This window comes from Microtus oregoni, unplaced genomic scaffold (genome assembly GCF_018167655.1).
Source record: "Microtus oregoni isolate MIOR12 unplaced genomic scaffold, Mior012 000030F_ref0000283, whole genome shotgun sequence".
Taxonomy (NCBI): domain Eukaryota; kingdom Metazoa; phylum Chordata; class Mammalia; order Rodentia; family Cricetidae; genus Microtus; species Microtus oregoni.
In genome coordinates, this window is record NW_024543089.1 from 552,929 (window position 1) to 576,191 (window position 23,263).

Here is a 23,263-nt window from a genome sequence, read left to right on the forward strand (position 1 = left end):
GTACTATTTCTATTCATCAAAATTATACAACTTAAGCAGAACTCATCTTCCCAACCATCCACAGCTACATGTGTGCCCAGTAGATGGAATGTATCTATATTTTATGATATATATTTATATAGATATATATATAGATATGAGATAAACCACAAGCAGAGGGGAAACACCCATAGCTGTTATCAGGGAATGAATGCAGTGGCACATGAGAAAAATTATAGATAGATCCGAGCAGATTCACAGTCAGTGACCCTACGGTCATTTTCTAAGTGGAGCCCCCCATCAGAGAGTGGGTCGACCTGTTGAATGCTAGCTGTCAACTGCTGAGTATTCTTACTGGCCATGTCCATTTCCATATGGAGCTCTTAGCCTGCTCGCAGAGTACACCATGAGTTAAAGACCTGGTTTCCGCTGTGCCCATGGGCCTGCCTGCTTCTTCCTGTCCTCGTGGACTTTCATCACTGGCTCCTTAGCCTTCAGAACACATAGAGCCTTGTAGACTTTTCAGTATGCTAATGAAGTGTCCTTCTGGTTCGTAGGACTTAAACTGCCTCATGGAGAGATACCTGAAGCCCCTTCAGAAGGAGACCTTTCTCACCCAGGATGAGGTATGGCGGACTGTCTTGGTTTGTGGGGGGCATGCTGCGGTTGACCTGCTGGTCAAGGATGGAGCACTGACACCCACAACATTGGGTGCCTTTAGTCATGGCAGGTCACATACAGCCCGTGAAGTTTTGGGGTAAAGTTGGGACTGCCTCATTCTGTAATAACAGACTGCTAACCCTCAGAAATCACACAGTTAGGTCCAGATAAAGCTTCCGAATCTTCATGGACGTGGGGTAGATTTTTTTTTTTTTTTTCATTTTTTAGCTTGATGTACTCTTTGGCAATTTAACCGAAATGGTAGAGTTTCAAGTCGAATTCCTTAAAACTCTCGAAGATGGAGTCAGACTGGTCCCTGATTTGGAAAAGCTTGAGAAAGTCGACCAATTCAAGGTAAGCCTCATCCTCAAGCTACCTAAAGCTGCCCTTCTGCGTCACTGCTGGGTTATCTTGCAAGTCAGGATGTGCCCCCATGCCGTGCTGCAGGTGGTCTTTTGTTCTTTGGGAGTCTGTGGACCTCACAGTACTGAGGACTTCCCAGTGGGGGGCCTTCCTGTGGGGCGGGCTGTCAGGGTGGGGAGAGAAGGCCTTATCTTTCTTGTTTGATGCTGTAGACTCAAACACATTTATCTGCCGATGTCTCCTTTGGAAGCTGCGCGGACCTTAAGGTTACATTAGCTAGTAACAAATTAAATTAGCCCTCTGGTCTGTCAGTTCAATCAGTTTACCCTGTTCTGGGCAACTTTGATAGAAATGCTGATTCCTGTCCAGATGGACACTGTCCTTGTGGTCCTAGTGAGCCGTGTGACTCATGCCTGAACAAAGGTTACTAACCCTCAACTCGTTTCCTCTCCCCTGGTTGGTATTCCCTGGAAGGAAGTTCCCCTTCCACATTTCAGATCAGTAAAACTCTTTGATGTGTGTGTTGGCTTACATGTCAGACCCCGGTGCTTTAAAAACAAGATCAGCTGTAGTACAGCTGATGAAGCACTGTGCATATTTAAAGTGTAGGCTCTGATAAAGTATGTGTGTATGAGTATGCGCACACATGCACACACATACATACATGCATGCATTTGTACACATACATACTTGGCATGCATTTGTATGCACGTGCGTGTGCACACACATACACACACCTGTGAAACTGTCACTATACTCAGGACAATGACCTAATCAACTCGGAGAGCTAGTCTCTGTCACCTGTGATCTCCTCCTCCTGCCTCTCACTGCCTCCCATCCTCAGGCAGCGTGCTCTGTGCCCTGATAGCGTAGGACTGTTCACATCAGGCTGATGGAGCTTCCTCCTGGGAATCTGGTGTGTATCAGCCTGTGGGTCTTCAGAAGCCTGTAGGACGGCCCGGGTAGCTGCAGTCAGTGTGGGAATCCCTCCCATCCTGTGCAGCAGGCACTGGAGATACTGTTTTATCTGTTACCACATGGCAAACACTTAGTAACTGTTACTGTAAGCAAAGGAGCCGTTTTTCTGTAGTCCTTCCCAGATTTTCCTGGGTAATTTGTGATCATGACTTGGGCAATCACATCATACATAGTCCTGCAGCCACGACATGAGAAGAATAGGAAGATGGAACACGAGGAAGAGATTTCAGGTCTCTGATAACTGCAGATGCCAATCAAGTATGGTCTAAAGTAGACATTTTCTCCGTCAGTAGACAAGGAGGGTCTGTCCTGGTGTGATCCTCTTGGGTGGAGCTGCTGTTCACACCTGATGTCACTCTCGCATTGGTATTGCTTAGGTTCTTATCTGCTTCCTGGCAGAGGACAGAGGGACTTTGGAGAAGGTGGAGGCTGTACCCAGGGCATGTCTTTGCTACTTTGGAGGTGTAAGCCTTTCCTGAATGGTTTGTCCCTTCTGTCTCCCAATAAGGAACTCATGAGAGAACTGAGGGTATTTCTGCCTTCCTAGAATTTAATTATTTTCTCCTCAGCATTCAGACATCTCACATCGGTCATGAGCAACCCTACTGTAATACTGAGAAGACAAAACCCCACATCTGTGGAATTCATCTTAAGCCAAAATATTTTTCCCATAGTCAATCTTAGGACCTCTGTGAGCAAAGACAGGCTTTGACAGGCATGGAGACGCTGGTTGGTGCAGAGAGCCAGACAGGTGTGATTTCCCTGTTCTCGCCTGCTGCCGGGTCTGCACGGGGATGGGAATGAACTCATTGCACTTTTCCTCTTTAATCTAGAAAGTGCTGTTCTCTCTGGGGGGATCCTTTCTGTACTATGCGGACCGCTTCAAGCTCTACAGTGCCTTCTGTGCCAGCCACACGAAAGTCCCCAAGGTCCTGGTGAAAGGTAAGGCAGGGCTGGGTGATTTGGATGCGTGTGTTGGTAGCCAGTTCACATCTGTGTATATAATGATTTATAATAGAAAAACTACTTACTTTCTTGTTTTTTATTTTTTTGAGACAGGGTTTCTTTGTGTAGCCTTGATTGTCCTGGAATTCCCTCTGTTGACTTTGAACTCAGAGGTCCGCCTGCCTCTGTCTCCCTAGTGCTGGGATTAAAGACGTGCGCCACCACTACCCAGCTATTCCTCCTTTTCATTAATTTCTACTATAAATCAACATCGTACAAATCTCCAGAAACTTTCTGAAGCCTTCACGGTTTAGTGTATGGTGGTCTTCAATACGTAAAATATTGATCTCCCCCAAATAAGAAAGGAATGGTAGTTAGCAGAGGCTGAGGAGGACAGGGGATGGGTTGATAGGAAGAGGGTGGTTAGCAGGTAGATAATGCAGCTAAACAGAAGGAAGTTCTATGTGCACAGCAGAGTATATAGCACAGTGGTACAGCACTCACCTTGCATGCAGAAAGCCTTAAGTTCAAGTCCCGTGCCTCCAAGAGAAAATGAAAAAGCATGGCTGAGTGATGGAGTGATGGTTAGCAATAATTAGAAGAAACAGAATGTTGTCGACACAAAGTGATCAAAATGTTTGTGGTGGATATTCTGATTGCTCTTGCTGATCATCATGGATGCATATACTAAAATATCCCATCCTACCCCATGAATATGTATAATTGTTACATATCCATTTTAAAAACCCACTTCTAGCCCATTGTGGCAACACACATCTGTAATTCCATCACTCAGCAAACTGAGATAATAGGTTGAATCTTGAGCTCAAGACGAGCCTGAACTATCTGGCTAGACCTTGTCTTAAAAAAGAAAATCCAGTTCAATTTAGTCAAAAGGTTTTCACAAGTCAGCTTGATACATGCTATACGTGTATTAGCCATTACTGTAGACAGACTCCTTCCCACAGGTATTAACGAAGTCCTTCTTTGGAAGGCAGAATCAGTGCACGGTTTGGTTTTGGCTTTTGTCTCTGGAAACGAGCGTGCTTGTCCTCAACATTGCTATGCGCGGCCAAGCAAACATTTCTCATCGAGTCCCTGGTTGAATAATTTCCATGTTTTGTGTTTATGTTTGCTACCCAAGAGAACTAGCTTGCCTTAATTTAAAATCGATGTTAGGAAATGCTAGAATAATACAGGTCTTCGGATAACAAAAGACTCTGCCCCAGATAATGTGAGGCATGCTGGGAGTGCTAGTCTGTGCAGAAGGATTCTGAGAATTTCCCTGCCATGCTGCCTGATCTTAACCCATGTTTTCACACGTGTGTATTGGCTGCGTGTGTGCATGTGTGTTTCCTTTAAAACAGCATCATCAGAGTGCCAGAACAAACATGATAGTTATTTGTCCTGTAGTGAAGTTGTTATAGGTGCATTATATTCCTTCAAGCAGTTAGTACTTTTTTAATCGCTCAGTTAGATTAAATTTGCCTGTGTGGATTTTTTTCTTAATTCAGTAGCATTATTTTTTGTATCTGAAAATATTGTACCATCACTCCAAATTGTCCCATAAAACAGTAGGCATGGCCTACATTTTTTTAGTTGTCCAGTGAGCTGGAGGTTTTTTGAAATCCAGAGTGTGTCTGCCATTCTTAGCAGACTGAGGTGGGCTGGATAGGAGGACCGCACCTGCTCAATTGAGAGCCCGCTCCTCCCCCGTAGGATGTGTACTCCATGGCTTAGTGTTGGGGTTTCTATTACTGTGAAGAGACACCCTGGCCACAGCCATTCTTAAAAAGGAAAGCATCTAATTGGACTGGCGTACAGTTTCAGAGGTTCAGACCGTCATCATCGTGGCGGGGAGCATGACAGCATGCAGGCAGACATGGTGCTGGCTTCATCTTCATCAAAAGGCAGCAGGAATGAACTCAGACACTGAGCATGGCTTGTCATATATAAGACCTCAAAGCCCACCCCCACAGCCACACACTTTCTCTAACAAGGCCACACTCCAACAAAGTCACACCTCCTAATTGTGACACTTCCTCTGGGGTCCATTTTCTTTCAGACAGTGACCAACAGCTCTATGTTTGCACACGGGAATCTAGATATTAGAAATCAGGTTTCTCCTTGTGTCAGCCCTAGAGCTAGCCCAGCTTCCCTAGTGTGTAGAGGTTATTATCCCCATGTCCTTTTCCTTCAAGATTTTTTTTACTTTTTGAAAGGAGGATCATGAGCTGAACCTGTGGAATCTGATCCCCCTCTCCTCACCCTCTCCCTCTCCTTTCTCTCTCTTCCCCCACCTTCTCCCCTCCTTTGCTCTTCCCCATCCTCTCCTCTTCTCCTTCCTGCAGCCTCTTCTCTTCCCTTCCTTTTCCTCCTCCTCTCTTGATAAGGAGTGTCACCCTGGAATGTACCAATCTGACCTTGAACTCAGAGACTTGCCTGCCTCTGTCTCGTGAGTACTGAGATTGGAGGTGTAGGACCCTGTGTCCAGTTTGATTCTTCATAATAGGATTTCAAGGGGCTCCAAAACTGGCCATGCAAGCTTCTTCTAGGGTTGCTGTGCTGTTTAAAGGCCTTACCATTTCATGACACCCTTATATGGTATCTTTAGTATTATCTAACACTAGTAACCACTTGTGGATGAAGATATATTTTTAAAAAAATGAATAACCACTGAGTTTTAGGAAATTGCTCATTCGTTCATGGGTTATCAGGTTCCTCTGATAGACCGGGTGTTGTTATGAAGAATCTAAGTCCACGAGGGCTGCATCTACTTTCTGATGGACAAATGTAATCATAATGACTGTGTGGGTTCTGGGTGTGAAGAATGAGTTTGTTTCTGCAGTGGTGATGCTTGTGTACTGATTTCTTCTCAAGACCGTGACTCCAAAATAGACAAACAGAAGAAACATGCAAGGCAGGGTGTAGAGGAAGGGGCTCGCTCTTCTTCTTGCAGGCCTGCACTGGGGCAGCCCCTCTCCCAGTGGCTGTTCACAGTGGCCTGAGCCTTGCAGGGGCCACTGTGACGTCACTTGAGCGCGTACCATCCCCCGCTTTCATGTATTTTGCCTCTCCCCAATATTGCTCTGTACCTGGAAGGCATTAGCCATTTCCCCAGGCAGCCTGGTGGGTTCTCCCGGGCCACTCGCCATCCCAGCTGGAACACAGATGAAGAGGAGGCTAGGGAGAAGATGCTTGCCAGTGCTCTGTCTCTGTTGGGTCAACTCCCACCATCCAGATGCTAACAGCTGGTAGCACCGAGCTGACACCGAGCAGATGATTCTGAGGCTCCTGGCCTCACTCCACTTAACAAACTTAACAAGGCTGCAGGATGCTGTTCTGCCCCCCCCCCCCACCTGTTTTAAAAAGGTCCTCCCAGCTAAGTGCTTGGAAGCTTGGGAACCAGGGGGAAGTTTCAGTTGGAGGAGTTCTGGTTTGGTTTGGTGGGGCTAAGAGATTAGATGATAGCTGTAAATGGTCATCCATGGGTCTCAGGAGGAGGACACAGCCATGCAGGGTCCCTTGGAATAGCATGGTCTCTGGGGTGTGGCAGACCTGAGTGGTCTGACATCTGGCCCCAAGGCAATGAGCACTGAGGTAGCAGCTGGGGACCAGACTGTCAGCGCCTCCTGGAACTGATAGGCACACTCCGAATTGATTCTTGCAGGCAAATCATTTGCTATCTTTAGGAGTTGGCTAGGCCTGGGAAGAGCAGTCTCCCCAAGGACAGTAAGAGTCAGGATGTCAGAGTGGAAAGTCATGCTCAATCCGAGGAGGGTGCATGAAATCCTTTAACTAGCGTGCATCCCCATCAAACTCACACATGACTGACAGGCCCACCCAGCGTGTGCCTCAGCAGAGACCTCCTTCCTCTCCCCGAGCCTGCTGTGCCCAGACCTATAAAAAGAAGCCTTGGATTCAGAACGAAGTGTGAGACAAGGTGGGAAAGGAGTCACTGGGGCATGCCACTCTGATGGTCTGTGTTCTGTCCCTTCCAGCCAAGACCGACACAGCCTTCAAGGCGTTCCTAGATGCCCAGAACCCGAGGCAGCAACACTCCTCCACACTGGAGTCTTACCTCATCAAACCCATTCAGAGGGTCCTCAAGTACCCGCTTCTGCTCAGGGAGCTGTTTGCACTGACTGACGCAGAGAGCGAGGAACACTACCACCTGGATGGTGAGCATCCCCTCCCTCCTGCCTCCACCCCCCACCCCATCCCCACCTCTGCCCAGGCTTCTCCACGCCTCAACTGCACCTGCCCCAGCCTGGCCTCTGCACAGCCCCCTTTTCAATGCTTGTGTTCTTCTAGTGGCCATCAAGACCATGAACAAGGTTGCCAGTCACATCAATGAGATGCAGAAGATCCATGAGGAGTTTGGGGCCGTGTTTGACCAGCTGATTGCTGAGCAGACAGGAGAGAAGAAGGAGGTGAGGAGGCCCCCTCCCACATACTGCTCAGCCTTGATGCTCTCTCTTTAGGAGGTACCCCCAACCTCGATGTGTGGGAAAGTTGTCTCCATTGGAGCTACAGAGACTCTGAAGATCTGTATTCATAGCTATGTCTCTTTTCCTAAAGATAGCTGAACTATGTGATGACAGCCTCCATATTTCTGTCTCCCTGGGCACCATTGTCACATCCTTAGCTCTGAGAGAATCTGACAGAAGGGATTCTGCATACAATGTTTAAAACGCGAGAGTCTGTCTGAAAAAATTATTGCGTTTATTTACTTGATTATGGCGGGAGGTGCCACCCTAAGAATGTGGAGGTTGGAGGACAACTTTTGGGTTGGTTCTCTCCTGTCACCATGAGGGCCCAGGACCTGTGATTGTTTTCTCTGGCTGGTGTTGTGCAACAGGACTTTTTCTTGGGAAGATGACACACATCTACTCACCCCAGACAAGGAGCCCAAGACAGACGAAAGCATGAATACCTCCCAAGTCCAACTTGGTGAACCAATGAGTTTTACTGGGATTACTTACAGGAATATGGGTGAGGCTTTACTTACAGGAGCAGAAATGACTCAAAGACAGCTGCATCACCAAGGCCCACCCCTTTTGGGTGACAGCTCACACAGCTGGGAATTACTGCAGGCAGCTCCGCAGGTTGGAGAGCGTCCTTCCCAAGTGACTCTGGTCTAAACCTCTTCCAGATAGTTCTGCTGGTTTCTGCCAGCAGGTCTGGTCTGAGAATCTTTGCATCTTGGCTTGTCTAAGAGTGACTCTTGGTTGTCTTTATTGCTTACTCTGGGAGGGAGGGTCCTAGCAAATCTGGCCAGTTTCAGGGACTTCCTGAAGCTGTTTTGAATTATTTACCGTCTGTCTTGAGGAGTTTCTGGGAGATGGGATGGTTCAATCTTGAAACTTCCATGCACCAGTAGGACTCTTGTCTTTGAAGCCCATGTCTCCTCACTTCTTTTCCTGTCGCTTTGATAAACTACTCAGGCTTGAGTTGCCTCCCAGTTCAGGGTAAGTCCACCGTGGCAGGAAGTCACGGTGCAGAAGTGTGAAGGAGCTGACCGCATTATGATATCAGTCAGAGAGAGCAGTGTGTCCATGCTGGCGGTCAGCTTGCCTTCTGCTTTTCACATAGTCCGGGATCCCTGCCCACGATTGATAAGATGACCCTTCCCAAGGCGATTAAGATAACGCCCCCCGGGACACTTCCTGAGGCTGCCTTCACCTGTTCAGTCCTCCACGGGTATACCCCGTGGTCTGCTTCCCAGGCATTGAATTGACAGCTATGCTCAGGGCTCCCCACGGATTTTTATTTTCCCCAGAACTTTTCTTGGTAGAGCAGACATGTTTCTGATGCTCCGCCCTTTGTCACTGGGGTCTCACAAAATTCAGTATGGCTCTTAACCCATGCTGCATGTAGAAGTGAGTGCCCTTACCCAGGCGGGGCTGTTTCTGTGAATGCCACTGAAGCGTGACTCTGAGTCCCCAGATTAGAATGTCTATCATTTATTTAGTCCCGGCCACATAGTTGGTACTTGATGAATTCCATTCTGCATTATGCTTCTGCCTGAGGGTCCTGGAGCATGCGCATGCCCCTGCGGTGGCTACTCGGGTGGGAGCAGAGCTGGCAAAGTCGGCTTGCTCGCTCTGCAGAAGGCGCCTTTCTCACTAGACAAAGGACCGTTATCCAGCTGCTCGGTGTGTTAATTTACATACGTTGTGGGGTGTGGGTGTGGATACCACAGTGTTTGGAGGTCTGAGAACAGTTCCACAAAGCACTTCTCCCCTTCCACCCGTGAGTGCCTAGCCCCAGGCTCAATTACGCGTCCTCGGTGAAACCGAACGTGTTTTCAAACTGTCAAAAAGATAACATTTAGAAGGCAGTGAAGCAAGAACGGTACAGAGATGTGAAAATGAGCGTGTGAGGATGCGCGCATGCAGTGGGTTTTCTGCGGCTGGAGGAAGTCTGTGAAGGCCACTTCCAGACTGGACATAATTGCATATCTGCCGCCCCCACCTTGCAGAGTTGGGATGGCTTCAGCACAGTGCGCAGCACTAGGACCTAAGAGCCTGGGGAGGTGGCTGCAGGGGATATGTCCTTTCCCACTGGAAGGCAGGGCAGAGCCCCATGAGATAGAACAGTAGGACACGAGTGTCCCCAGCCTAGAGGCAATGATTTTATCTTTAGGGTTTAGGAAAGAGAAATGTTGCTCTTCTGGAATGTCTGTTCTTTCTTTTATAGAATATTTATGATAATCATTTTTAATTCTCCCTAAATATAATAAAAAAGGCAAGAAGAAAACTCTCTAGTTTCAAACCACAGCTGGCATGGTTAGCAAGTCCAGTACCACCTGGCTGCTCCCCGGAGGGTGACTAGGAGGATCAGGAGCTGGAGGCTCCCACTGTCTGTGATTCTACAAGAATAAAACCTGGGGAGAGTGAGCCTTGGGGTTCATGCCAAGGTCACTGGCAAGCATACATACTGCTGTAGCAGTATACAGTAACTCAGCTATGGCAGGCAACTGGGGGTGGAGGGCACACAGGTCCTCTTCTGAGTCTCACAGGGTTGATTCTTGATCCAGGAAGTCCCCTTTATTGGCAGCATCCTGTGAAAACCTAGAATGAATTGTGAGCAGGTTTATAAGCAGTTAGGAATAATCCTCAGTGTCTGCAGATTTTTGCTGAAATGTCCACACCCTCCCTCCCTAGGGTTGCCTGAGTCCTATTTTCTAGCCAGCTTCCCTTGGGGCACCACTGGGGATAGATACGTTCACGAGACAAAGCACGTATGTCACGGTGAGCCTGGACCTTCAGTGTTCCTAGTCCTCCACATTATTCGTTGTGTGTGTGTGGTTTATCTGGGCCCTGTGAAACATCACTTTCGCTCGGCAAATTAGAAGTAGCTGTGGGGATATTTCCCCTAAAAGAGTGCCTCCAATAGCTGGATTCAGTAAGGTAAGCTAGTCCATTAATGCAAGCCTCCTAGCAGAATCCACTCTAGACGCTTCAAAGGAAGGCCCAAGCAGGGCAATTGGGCAGTGGGAATAGCCCTGGGCTTCTTGTTACCTTTGCCAAGTGGAAACTGTGAGGGCATCTCAGTGGTTATAGCTGTCCATTTTTACCCATGCCCTTCAAGACTTCCTTCTAGCACCCATTTGAGTTTTGTGGATCCAGATTTTTGTCTTGGGTATTCAAGGCAGGTCTGTAGAAGCTCTTGAGGGCTGATAGAGATGTGTTACACTAAGTCCAGTAACCAAATCATGGCCATGCCCCAAATCACAAGGGCAGGGATGTAGATTCTACATAAACTGGAAGGATAGACTAGAACATCACGAGACAGAAGGTGTATGTCACATATACACACCATTTTCACACAACATATACACATACACACACCATACACCATGCACATATACTATACATACCATACACACATACATACGCTATATACACATACATACCACAATCGCACAGATCACATACACACACCACAATCTTATACATACCAGAGTAACATATATGCCACAATAATACATGCACGCACGCACACATTGACGCAAACACACATGCACACACACACTTACACATTTTGTTTCCTGGAGGGAATAGTTTGAACAACCTATCACAAGGACTTTTTAAAAACAAATTATCTAAAACTGTATCTAGAGAATTTGATTATGTCTATCTTCTTCTGTTGACCGAGGTTTCCTGTCCTGCCTGATTCGGGAGCCATTTAGTCCCAAAGAAACACAGAGGTCTACATTAATCATAAACTGGTTGGCCTAGTAGCTCAGACTTCTTATTAATTAATTCTTACATCTTACATTAACCCATTATTCTTGTCTGTGCTAGCCACATGGTTTGGTACCTCTTTTTGTGAGGCAGTCAGATCTTGCGTCCTCTGCATTTGGGTGATGATTGCAGACTGATCCAGAATTCTCCTGTTCTCATTGCCCCGCCTCTACTTCCTATCTGGTCATCCCACCTATACTTCCTGCCTGGCTACTGGCCAATCAGCATTTTATTAAACAAGTATAAGAAACAAACCATTGTCCCACAGCACTCCCGCCCTCTTTTTTTTCAAAACAAGAACTCTGAATGGGATCTTCTTGTTTAGCTTTCTTCCTGACCATTATCCATACAAATTGTAACCAACACTCTAAATAAAGAAAAACATCTATAATCTATTTTTTGGGAATGCCGGCTTAGTTTTCCAGGCTACTTCCTGCTGATTGGGGGTGCTGATAATCTTATGGGGACCAAAAGAAAATTTAGAATTATGATCAAGTTCTGACTGGAGTTTCCTGTGAGTCTTGATCATCTCAGTCAGCAGCAGCAGTCTTGAGGCTGTTCTGGATGTAGAACTCAGATATGTGGGCCATCCATTTCTCAGGTCAAACCTGATCAAACCTGATTTTTCTTAGATTGAATCCATAGCTTCTCATTTCCTGCAGAAACAAAAGCAAAACCTCTTCTCCACAGTAAAATATCTTTTGACTCATATTTTAAAGTCAAGGCATTTTTAAAATATATATGTTGGATTAATTCAGCAGTATTTATAATCAAATGTCTGCAAAAAAGGTACCAAGCCATGTGGCTAACATAGACAAGAATTATGGGCTAATATAAGTTATGAGAGTTAATAAGAAGCCTGAGCTAATAGGCCAATCAGTTCATGATTAATGTGTGTTTCTTTGGGACTGAACGACTGTGGGGCCAGGCAGGACAGAAACATCTGTCAACATTCTTCACTGGGAGGAGCGTGGGCGAATGGATGGCAGAGACGAGTTCCCTTAGCTGCAGGTGTCCTGGAGGCTTGGTTGATGTGTGGTATTCAATATCTATAAGCATATTAATACCATCTCTTAATTATTATAACCCCCATCAAGGGTGGTAGTCCCTCTATTCAGTCCCGACGGAGCTACTGTCCAACAGTGCGGCTGGCTTTGGGGGCTGAAGCTGTACTGTGTTGAGCAGGCTGCCGGGTTGTTGTTGTGCCTAAAAACAGTAGGGGCACCTTGAGATCCTATGTAGCAATGTCATAGGAGCTGTTTATTCTTTGGAAATGAAATTTCAAGGTTTCCGGTGTTTGAAACATTGCCTTAAGGAAGAGAAAAGTGGGCTGAATTTTTACAGATCCAAAGAATTGAAGTGAGTGGTCAGAAGAACTTACAATGCTTGTGGTGCCTACACATAGGTAAGACTGTGGACTGGGGTAGTCAGAGAATCTCGTCCTTCTCACCCGTAATTACTGCAGAGAGCACCCACAGTGGGGGAAGGAGGTACTATTTATTTTTTGTAAATTTGACACGAGTAGAGTTATTTGGGAAGAGGTATTTCAGTTGAGAGAATGCCTCTGACAGCTGGCCTATAGGCGAGTCTGTAGGATATTCTTGATTAATAATTGATTTGGGAGGCCCAGTCCACAGCAGCGGAGCTATCTCTGGATAGGTGGTTCTGAGTTATATAAGAAACCAGGCTGGACAAGCCAGTAACATCATTCCTCCATGGCTTCAGTTCTTGCCTCCAGGTCCCTGCCTGTATTCTCCCTGTTCCATCTTCCCTTCATGGTGCACTGTGACCTGCAAGCTGAAATAACCCTTTCTTCCCCAAGCTGCTTTTGGTTATAGTGTTTATCACGTTAGAAACCCTAACTAGGATGGGGGAAGGGAGGTTGCAATGGACTTTTGCCAGTTTTGGAAGTGGGTAGATGATTCAAAGAAAACACTGTATACGACCATGACTCCCTCAGACCTCTTACCCCTGGGGATTGTGGTCCAAGACCCCCGGTGAGCCCCTGAATGAGGGTGGAACTTAGCCCTGGATACCCCACTTCCTTTCCTCTACGTACACACTGGTTTACCACCCTTTCCATCTTAACTGTGCACTTACTGCTCCTGGTGGCCACACCTTTGCTCTTTGACATACCAGCAAAACTAGAACCAAGTTTTGCTTCTTCACAGTTCCACAGGTAGTTAGTTGAGCTATGGTTCCCGCCCCTCCAGTTAAGTTGAAATCTTTTGTCTTTTGAATGGGAAAGAAGCACATTAGCTTTTTATATCAAAATTGATAGCATCACTACTCTTGCGCTTTGCAGCCATTATTAAACAACAGCTGATTTGATATTCAAGATGGCTACTAAGTGATAAATGGGCAAGCACTTCAGTTTCAGGAAGGATAAAGAGGGAGGGTGTGGTCTCATTGTATTGTTTGGGATGCTTGTATGAATTTCTCTTTGTGGGCATTTTTCATTGAATGCTTTCAGGTCTTTTCAGGTCTTCCTTGACCACTGGCAACTGAAAGAACCACGGTACTGTCAGGTGTAAGCACAGGGCTGCCATTGGCCTCTTCGGTTCATTCTGTCCATTAGGGTCTAAGACTGAACCCCTTGTCTGAGTGTTTAGTACTTGACCTTGAAGAGAGCAGGGTTATAGCATTTGATCACATGGACTCTGAGGGAGGTCATTGTCCATTCTTCAGGCTTCTGATTTGACTTTTTCCCTTCTAAAGTGAAGTAAGGTTTTCTTTAATGAATTGAGAAAAGGAAAACTCCTTTGACTCTGCTACTTCCTGAAGGTGTAACTCACTGGTGTAACTCTCTGCTGTTTGTCCTTGACCACCAATTCCACTAGTTCTTCATTGGCTACAAGAGCTTTAGTTTTATACACTGGATTTCACATAGTTGCTGTATGTGAACCCTGGCTCACACCCTGTGGTCATCCCATTTCTGAAATTTTGGCAGACAAACAGAACAAAAAAGACAAAATAAGAACTGTGTGTGTGTGTGTGTGTGTGTGTGTGTGTGTGTGTGTGTGTGCGCCTCATGTGGCTTTTGGTAATCTTGAAGATTCCTATTCCAACTTGGGCATGTCATAGGAATTAATTTCATCATCTTGTTTCCAGGTCAAACAAGGCAAATGTGATGACATCATTTGACCTTCCTAGGTTATTATGATATCTGCAGCTTCAAGTGGGGGATGGTGTTTACTGACACTAAGAAATAAGAAAGTATCTTTAAAATGTGATATATCATTTTCCATGTTACTTTTACATTTTTCTTCATGTATTTTAATAAATGTCGTACTGGATGTCTCTAAACTTAAAGTAAGATTATATCCTGGTAAACCTGTGTTCACTTAGAAATGTCTAAATAAGCTCACTGCAAGTTGAAACATAAGGTGAAAGTATGGCGAGTCAAAGCCATCTGTCTGTATTTATAGCAGACGGCCTGCTATTTTGATTCATACACATTGTGGAATGACCGGAGAAAGCTGTGGAGCCATATTTGAGTGTCCGTACTAAGCAAGTGTTTTTAGGAACAGCATGTTCACGAACTATAGTGGATATCGGCCTACCACATTTTAAAGTTGCACGCAGTCCTACATGTATAAGCACGCCCTGTCTCTGACTTGCAGGTCGCAGATCTCAGCATGGGTGACCTGCTGTTGCACACGGCTGTCATCTGGCTGAACCCGCCCGCCTCGCTGGGAAAGTGGAAAAAGGAGCCAGAACTGGCAGCTTTTGGTACGTGTCGGAAGAGGGTGCCGAGGATGGGAAACGGCTGACTCCTTATTTTCCATACAAGAATATTCCTTTTCCAAGAGATGTTTTATTACAATGAAGCTAATTATAGCTTACTGCTTCAACCGCTAATTCTCCCAAATAGATATAAACAAATATAAATTAAGCCTGCTCGCTGAATGGGTTCTGTGTGGCGGACACTCAGCTGCAGGGCAAGCATGGCTGTGAGGATTGCACGGGCACAGAAGTTTTTTTTTTTTTTTTTTTTAAACATCTTATTCTAAAAATAATTTTACCTGCTAGTCCCTGTGTCTTTAGTGGATGGACAGTAAATGTAGAAAGGTCAAATGAAAACCCCAGAGCAAACTGTTTCCGAGACCTCACATCCTGGACCTTTCGTTTCCTCCCTGGCTCTGTCTTGCTCTATGTAATGCTGAGATTTAGGAGGCCATCTCTCAGCTGAAGTGCTGTTGTGACTGGTGTCTCCATGGGTTGACAGGGACAGCTCCATCATGTTAATACTAGGGAAAGTAGATGTGTTTGTATTCGTTTTGAGAGGCTATTTCAGGGGTGCAGGTGGAGGTCCCTCACGAGTACTCGACTCATGCCTCTGAGGGAGGAAAGTGAAGCACTGGGAAACATGCGTAGTTCAGAAGATACAGCCGTGGCGCCCGGTGTGGCTGTGAATATGTCCTCTTGCAGGGCTGTTCCTGAAGATGAGGTGGTTAGCAGCCCTGCTTCTGTTTTATGGTGTGTTTTATCCCTAGCCTTCCCTAGAGGGCTAGAACATTTAGCTGTGGCCATCCCCTCCCCTGATGATGTTTGCTCGAGAAGCAGGTGCTTGCTTACTGCTTCTTTGACCGAATGTTCTTCCATTCTGGGATATAACTCTCCAGTGGAACTGCCCAGGAATATTCAAGCCATTGTTAGATACAAATATTTACTGCCCCCCCCTCCCCCGCACTGTCTTCTCATTAAGGAATTAGTGATATTCCTCAAGTTTCTGAGGAGCCACTGAAGCTCTTGAAGACATTGCATTAAAAATAACCATGGGTTAAAAAAAAAGAACGTGGTCAGAAAACAGGGAGGACACAGCATCAGGAAGCGCTGAGGTATTTTATGGCACTGGGAGTTTTGATAGTGGTGTTGGGGAGACAGTAGGACTTGCTTCCTTTTATTTTTTTTAATATTTATTTATTTATTATGTATACAATATTCTTTCTGCGTGTATGCCTGAAGGCCAGAAGAGGGCACCAGACCTCATTACAGATGGTTGTGAGCCACCATATGGTTGCTGGGAATTGAACTCAGGACCTTTGGAAGAGCAGGCCATGCTCTTAACTGCTGAGCCATCTCTCCAGCCCGACTTGCTTTTTTTAAATATCGCCTGTGGTTCTGAGACTTGCAGAGGGACTCCCCTTCTCTCATGCTCCTTACTGCTCCTTACGGGTTGTGGGGCACTAAGTAAGAGAATCAGCCATCCGCTTGAGTCTCGCAGCACCAGAGTACACTGTCAGGATGTTTTAATGTCTTGTCCCCTGAGCTTTACAGATTTCACATAGTTAGAAACAGATTTAGAAAGTGAGAATAATTTGAGTGGGAGAAGGTAAGAGGTTGGCAGAATTTTCTGTTGGAAGTCATGTAGAAGTCATAGGTCTCTGGACCGAGAAGAACATGGGATATATGATGGAATAGCCAAAAACCGACATCGCTGCTAAGGCTGGGTGAGATGGCAGTGTCACCCCACAGAGGTAGCAGGAAGGTGGTGTAGAAGATGCCAGTTGTAAAGTATGGGACATTCTTGACACTTGTCCTGTCGGCGGCTCAGAGAGTACTCTGCATTCCCCTGCTGTGTTTCCTTAGCTACAGGCAGGGGCAGTGTCAAGTAGCTGCCTCAGAGGCTGAGCCTAGTGCCCGGCCGGCCGTACTGCTCTCTCCAGCTCAGCACACCAGATCGCACGGGATCTGGGCTTTGGTTTGTAGGGCAGAACCCTCGAAAGGCTCTGTGGTTAGCGGTGAGCACACCAGTCCTCAGAATTCTTTTCCACAGTTACAATCAAGAGAGAGAGGAGGAGGAATTAAAATTAGGATTATGAAAAAGTCTGACTGTGGCCGTGAGCTGTGTTTTCATGAGTCCTGGATGAGTTCATTAAAGGGGACATCTGTAACAGTTGTTGATTTCAAGTAGCTGAGCAGAACTAAGAAGAAACACCTTCCGAAATAAGGAGGCGTTGCTGAGACGGAAGCAGGTTAAACACTCCTGAGCAGGCAGCGTTAGATGGCAGCCTGGCTGCCCTTTGGCTTTGGTTCAAACCTCAAGTCTTAGGACATAGCATGGCATTCTTCCAAAGTGGGTGCTGGCTTCCACCAGCACCTTGCCTCACAGGATGGGCCTGACGCACTGACTGGTGGGGTAAAATTCAAACACAGAGACAGTTGTGGTTTAGGCTGTCAAGGGATGCCAGAAATCTTAGGGCTCAAGGCCGTAGGTCAAGGGGTTGTGCAATATCATAGCGCAAAGAAGAGGCACGCAGAGTGCTCCTTCCCGAAGCAACTTGGCAAGTCAGCCAGGTACTTGCGGTGGTCTCCAGAGGCTCAGAGCCTGCGCCCCATCCCTGGAAGTTATCAGTATTCATGTCTGACATATAGTCTCCTCCAGCTCCCCCACGTCTAGACCATTCCTCAGGCTCAGAGAATAAGACTTTCTCTGGGTGTTGGGGCAGCAGAATCGGGGAAACCAGATCCCACTTTTCAGATGCCTTCTAGCTGTGCTCAGATGTCAGAGAAGACAAAACATCTCCTGAGCCTGTCTTCTAGGAGCACCGACTGTACTCACAGTGGCTGATCCCTGTGCCTGTCACTTCCCGGAGCCCCTCCCTCTCGTTAGTGTAGAAGTTACTCTTTTGTAGCTGTTGGGAAGAACTGGGGTTATATTCTGTTTCATTGACTCATTTTCATTTCCTTAGGTCAAAAAAATGTAGTTCCTGAATTATAAACACCGTGTGGTTAGACAAAGAGGAGGAGATCAATAGAGAGGGGTTAATTTGCATAAATTCAAATAACCTTAAGCAGTTTATTAGAGGCCTTTTCACTGGTCCTCCAGCTACTCCAGTTCCCACAGCTAAGTTATAACCTTAAAATAATGAAACTAACTTCCTCCCCTATTTTTTGGTAGAGGGAATTTCCATTTATTTAGGCTTTCTCTACTTAGATTAAAGGCAGAAACATTTCCCCCAGCAGGCTTTGACTTTTGGGTGTGGTAAATGCGGTCAAGGTGGGTGGCCGTCCAGCACGGGGATCTCTGTGCTCTCCTAACTCGCTGTAGAGTACTGCCCTAAGTGGGCACAGTCAAGGTTGGGAAGCCCATGCATTTCATACCCTGACTGCTTTTCTTATCTTTACTTGCAGTCTTCAAAACTGCCGTGGTCCTCGTGTATAAGGATGGTTCCAAGCAGAAGAAGAAACTTGTAAGTGTTCTTACGTCATCCATAGTTTCCAAGTGCCTCTGTCTGCTTCTCACGTGTGCCTGCCTGGTTCCACCCTCTTCCCTCCTTCGTGAGTGTTTCGAAGCCCTCTAGGGGTCCTGCCTGGCTTCCTCCAGCAGATAGGCTCATGGGCAGAGCATGTGAGTCTCCTGCAGCCAGAACACTCTTAAGGCCACTTCTGCCCTTCTAGTGTCCTCATTTTTTGTGTGAGATACCCCCTCCACTTCTGCATTTAATTAGCAAAGCCATTTGCACAACATCTTATCATGCAGCCTCTCACATCTGCGGGTGAAACCGAAATGCATGAAGGGATGTCATGTTCCTTGGGCTTGCAGTGGGTTCCTGAGTCTGCCGCTGATGGAGAAAGCACTGGAGCTGGTCCAGGTCGATGGCCTTGCTCTGAAACAATGGGCTGCTTCTCTCCCGCAGGTTGGCTCTCACAGGCTGTCAATCTATGAGGAGTGGGACCCTTTCCGGTTTCGTCACATGATCCCTACTGAAGCTTTGCAAGTACGAGCTCTGCCAACTGCAGGTGAGCTCCATGTGTGCCAGGTCTCCATTTCTTCTCATTTATAGTAATGGGTTGTGTGTTTGTCTGTGCGTGCTCATATGTGCTGTGTTGTGTTTGTGCATGCAAACATGAGCTGTGTCCTTTGCTGCAATTGATTCTCTTCTTCTACCATGTGGGACTCAGAGGTCATCAGGATTGGCAGCAGGCACCCTCACCTGCTAAGCCATCTCTCTGGCCCTGGGTTCCCATTATTTCTTATATGCGTGTGAATTGTATATTCCTTCTGGGTCTACCAGCCCATCTCTTATCTTCCGTGCTTTAATAACTCTTCCCTCCATCTCCATTGCCTCATTTATTAATAGAAATCTGAACCATGTATAGTTTTATTTATTTTCTTAGAGATGTTTTATATGTGCATGGGTATTCTGCTTGCATGTATGTTCACCCTCCATGTGCCTGGCGGTGCCTCTAGAGACCAGAAGAAAGCATTAGATATTCTGGAACCTGAGATCCAGGTGTTTGTGAACCACCTTATGGGTGCTGGGTCCTCTGCAACAAGAGCAACAAGTGCTCTTAACTGCTGAGCCATCTCCCCAGGCCCCTCATTACGTCTTTAAGAATTTAATACAAAATATTTTGATTATATTCATGCCCCCTCAACTATTTCCAGATCTACCTCCACTGTCCCTCCCAACTTCCTGTCCTCTTTAAAAACAAAAGCAAAAACAACCCAGTAACTCACCAAGTCCAGGTTGTGTTGTCTATACTCTCATATGTGTGGGACCATCTACTGGGACTTTGTGCTGCCGGTACTCTGGGACCATCTGCTGGGACATGGCGGACCTACCAAGGACCACGTCCTTAAAGAAAACCAACTCTCCCTTCCCAGACGGTGGACTCCCAGTAGCTGCTCAGCTAGGGCAGGGGCTTGTGGGCTCCTCTGGTCTCCATCCAGAGTGTTCACTGGCCGACTTCTTTTTAAGCAGCTTCATTAACTAGTTAACAAATGAACGAGTGAACCAAGTAAGTGAGAGGACTATATGTGTTTTCTTCAGAATTGTTCTACGTGATTTGGGGTGGCTTGCTCCTCAAACTTGATTTATAGGGAAATTTGCAGGTGTTTTTGGATCGTAGGTCCCCATAGCAGCTGTGATAGTATTTTGAGGTTTAGATGCTTAAATGTTAGTGGTATCTCTTTTTAAAAATTGTTTAAAAAAGCATGGGATCAAACCGGACTCTCTGAACATGGTGGACAATGAGGGCTGACTGAGAAGCCAAGGACAATGGCACTGGGTTTTGATCCTACTGCATGTACTGGCTTTGTGGGAGCCTAGTCTGTTTAGATGCGCACCTTCCCGGACCTGGATGGAGCGGGGAGGACCTTGAACTTCCCACAGGGCAGGGAACCCTGACTGCTCTTTGGACTGGAGAGGGAGGGGGAGGGGAGTGGGAGGAGGGGAAGGGAAATGGGAGGTGGGGAGGAGGCAAAAATTTTTAATAAAAAAAAAGAAACAAGAAAAAAAATTGATGACTGGTATTCTATATACCATGTGCATGTAGTACTTGCAGAAACCACAAGAGGGTGTCAGATCTCCTGAAGCTAGAGTTAAGTTGTGAGCGGCCATGTGGGTGCTGGGACATGAAGCTGGGTCCTCTGGAAGAGCCCTCTGGTCTCTTAAGTGTTGATCCGTTTCTCCAGTCCCTGGTGTCTTTATTTTAAATGCCATAGACTTAGGAGTTAATCTGATCGTATTTCCTCATACCAGGTTTATAAATGTGGAGGTTGGTTTCTGTGGCAAGCTGTAGGCTTCTTAGCCAGGAATTTTGCCTTAATTAAGGACTAGACACATAAAGACTCCACATTCTGAAAACAAAGCAGTCTTTGTGATAATGACATTTCTTTCTTCCAACCTCTTTTTTTTTCATTCAAATCAAATTTAAAGCCTTCTAGATAAAAGCATATTTTAATAGAATTAAAAAGACTGGTCACAATGCTACATTATGAGGTACATTCCTTCCAGTGGATTCAAGAATCAGTACTTGCAGTTTGAGTTTGATCTTAGTTTGGGGAATTTTGGCAGATGGAGAGTTGGCTGATGGAGCCTTAGGGAAGGGTTCGTGGCCAGGCTTCTGAACCACAGGGTGAGACAGAGACCTCGAGGTGTGTGCGTGTCTGCAGTGAATGGCTCCTTTCACGAACCCTTAATAGCATAGTGCAGCATTGTCGGCAGGACACAGCTTCAGGCCGAGGAGCCGGCCCTCTGTGTCCACCGGTTCTGTTCTCGTGAGTTCAAGCAACAGTAGCTGGCTCTTCGGGTAAAGGCGCTCGCCGCCCGCAATGGTGACCTGAGTTTGATCTCCAGGACCCACACAGTGGAAGGAAGGAACAGAATCTTACAAGCGGTTCTCTGGCTTTCACTTGTAGGTGTGTGTGTGTGCACGTGCGTGTGTACGTGTGTGTGTGTGTGTGTGTGTGCGTGCGTGTGTGTACTCACAGTAAATTCATGGATGTTAAAATGTTTTTTTCTTAGCACATGTTTGCTTTCCAGTAGACAAGGTGGGGCGGCTAAGGGAGGAGTCTGTTTAAGTTGCCTGGGTAGCCTATCTGGGCGTTAGGTGTGGTCACATAAGAAGCGGGCTCCCAAAACATGTGCCAGTACTAATCTCCTTGGGCCCTCGGTCCAATGAAGTCCTGGAGTCCTAGGCACTGTTTAGTCCGGAAGAACTTAGCACCTAACTGAACTAGTTCATCCGAAGGCTGTCAGAACAGGATGGCTTCTTCAGCGTATCCTTTTAGAAACATGGTTCTCAGCCTTCCTGATGCTGCAACCCTTTAACACAGTTCCTCATGTTGTGGTGACCCCCAGCCGCAAAATTCTCATTGCTGCTTCATAACTAATTTTGCTGCAGTTATGAATTATAATGCAAATATCTGTTTTCCCATACTCTTAGATAACCCCTGTGAAAGACACCAAAGGGGTCACGACCCATAGGTTGAAATCTGCTGTTTTAGAATATCTAGAAGATTTTCACAGTGTTTTATGAAGATGTATTTTATGTTTTTACTTGTGTGTGCGCGCATGCATGTGCACACATGCACACCCACATGCTCTCAAATGTAGGGTACTTGCAGAGGCCAGAAGAGGGCATCAGGTCCTCTGGAGCTGGAGTTATAGGTGGTTATAAGTCACCTGGTGTGTTTTGGGCACTTTACTCCAGTCTTCTGCTAGAACCTCAAACTCTTAACCCCCTCATCATCTCTCCAGCCCATTCTACGTGCTGTTGTTGTTTCTACAGCACTGACTGAGCTTCTAGTGCCCGTCTCTTTAGCTCAGGGTTGGGGTGAAGTAACTTTGGTCTCTGGATAGGATGCCTCGCTCTGTTTTAGCAGATGTCAAGCACGAAAAATCCATCGGTAAAAACGGTAAATAAAGTCTACTATTTTTACTTGTCTAGATGCGGAGGCTAATGCTGTGTGTGAAATTGTCCACGTGAAGTCAGAATCAGAAGGGAGGCCAGAGCGGGTCTTCCACCTCTGCTGCAGGTAAGCCAGGTTCTGGGAAGGCGTGCTCTGGCTGAGGGACTGACCTCCTTCTGTCTCCGTCCTGCAGACCAGCCTGTGTTCACACTGGCCGAATAATAGCAACTGTGTAAATGAAAACTGCTTTCATTAGGACGCAGACAGGAGCCTGGTTAATTTACCAGCTTTCTAAAAGAAAACGGGGCTTTCAGATGTAGTGAGCATTCTGAAGAGTGCATTCTTCCCGTGTCTACTCTCTGGAGAGCTGGGTGGTTGAGGTTGCCTTGGGGTGCTTGTCTGGTACTTGGGTACATTACTTGCTCATCTCTGAGAGTCTGGCGTATGAGTGAGGAGGGACTGAAGGCCTCACTAGAGACCCTTCAACGCAGGGGCTTTGACCTCTGTTGACCACAGGCAGATTCCAAGTGACCCAGAATGTGGGTTTATCTTATTTATTGTAATTATTAATTATTCCTTCTCCTTCCTTCATCCTCTACTTTCTTCTTCTTCTCTTTCTATCTTTTCCTCTAGAAATATAAAAAATGGCAGATGCCATCCCTTTTGACTTTAAATATTCATATTTGATGAATCACGTGTTATTGCTACTATAGTAAGAAGGTACATTTATCAAACATTGAATGTGCTGCAGGCCTCATGCTCATCGCCTCCTTCCTCAAACTGAGGGCAGCCAGAACCGATAGAGCATTCTTTGCTCAGAGCACTGGGCATTTCCAGTATCCACATCCAGGTGGACCACAACCCGCATTCCATGTTTGCCCTCTCTGTGTTGGTTCCTCGGGCCGTCAAAGGGCTGGGCTTTAGAAAGTTGTCAGAAGTCAGA

At 46.4% G+C, this 23,263-nt stretch overlaps 1 protein-coding gene across 6 annotated transcripts in view; it reads left to right on the forward strand.

Annotated features, from left to right (window-relative positions):
• The window catches only part of Tiam1 (TIAM Rac1 associated GEF 1), a 351,773-nt gene that overhangs the window by 323,688 nt on the left and 4,822 nt on the right, over nucleotides 1–23,263 (forward strand). For all 6 annotated transcript variants that reach the window (XM_041678508.1, XM_041678510.1, XM_041678509.1 and 3 more), the window contains 9 exons: nucleotides 537–605; nucleotides 868–993; nucleotides 2,814–2,922; nucleotides 6,927–7,106; nucleotides 7,240–7,358; nucleotides 14,801–14,909; nucleotides 18,315–18,373; nucleotides 18,821–18,923; nucleotides 22,359–22,446. In XM_041678508.1, coding sequence (XP_041534442.1) covers nucleotides 537–605; nucleotides 868–993; nucleotides 2,814–2,922; nucleotides 6,927–7,106; nucleotides 7,240–7,358; nucleotides 14,801–14,909; nucleotides 18,315–18,373; nucleotides 18,821–18,923; nucleotides 22,359–22,446 — 962 coding nt within the window. The remainder of the gene's footprint in view (nucleotides 1–536; nucleotides 606–867; nucleotides 994–2,813; nucleotides 2,923–6,926; nucleotides 7,107–7,239; nucleotides 7,359–14,800; nucleotides 14,910–18,314; nucleotides 18,374–18,820; nucleotides 18,924–22,358; nucleotides 22,447–23,263) is intronic.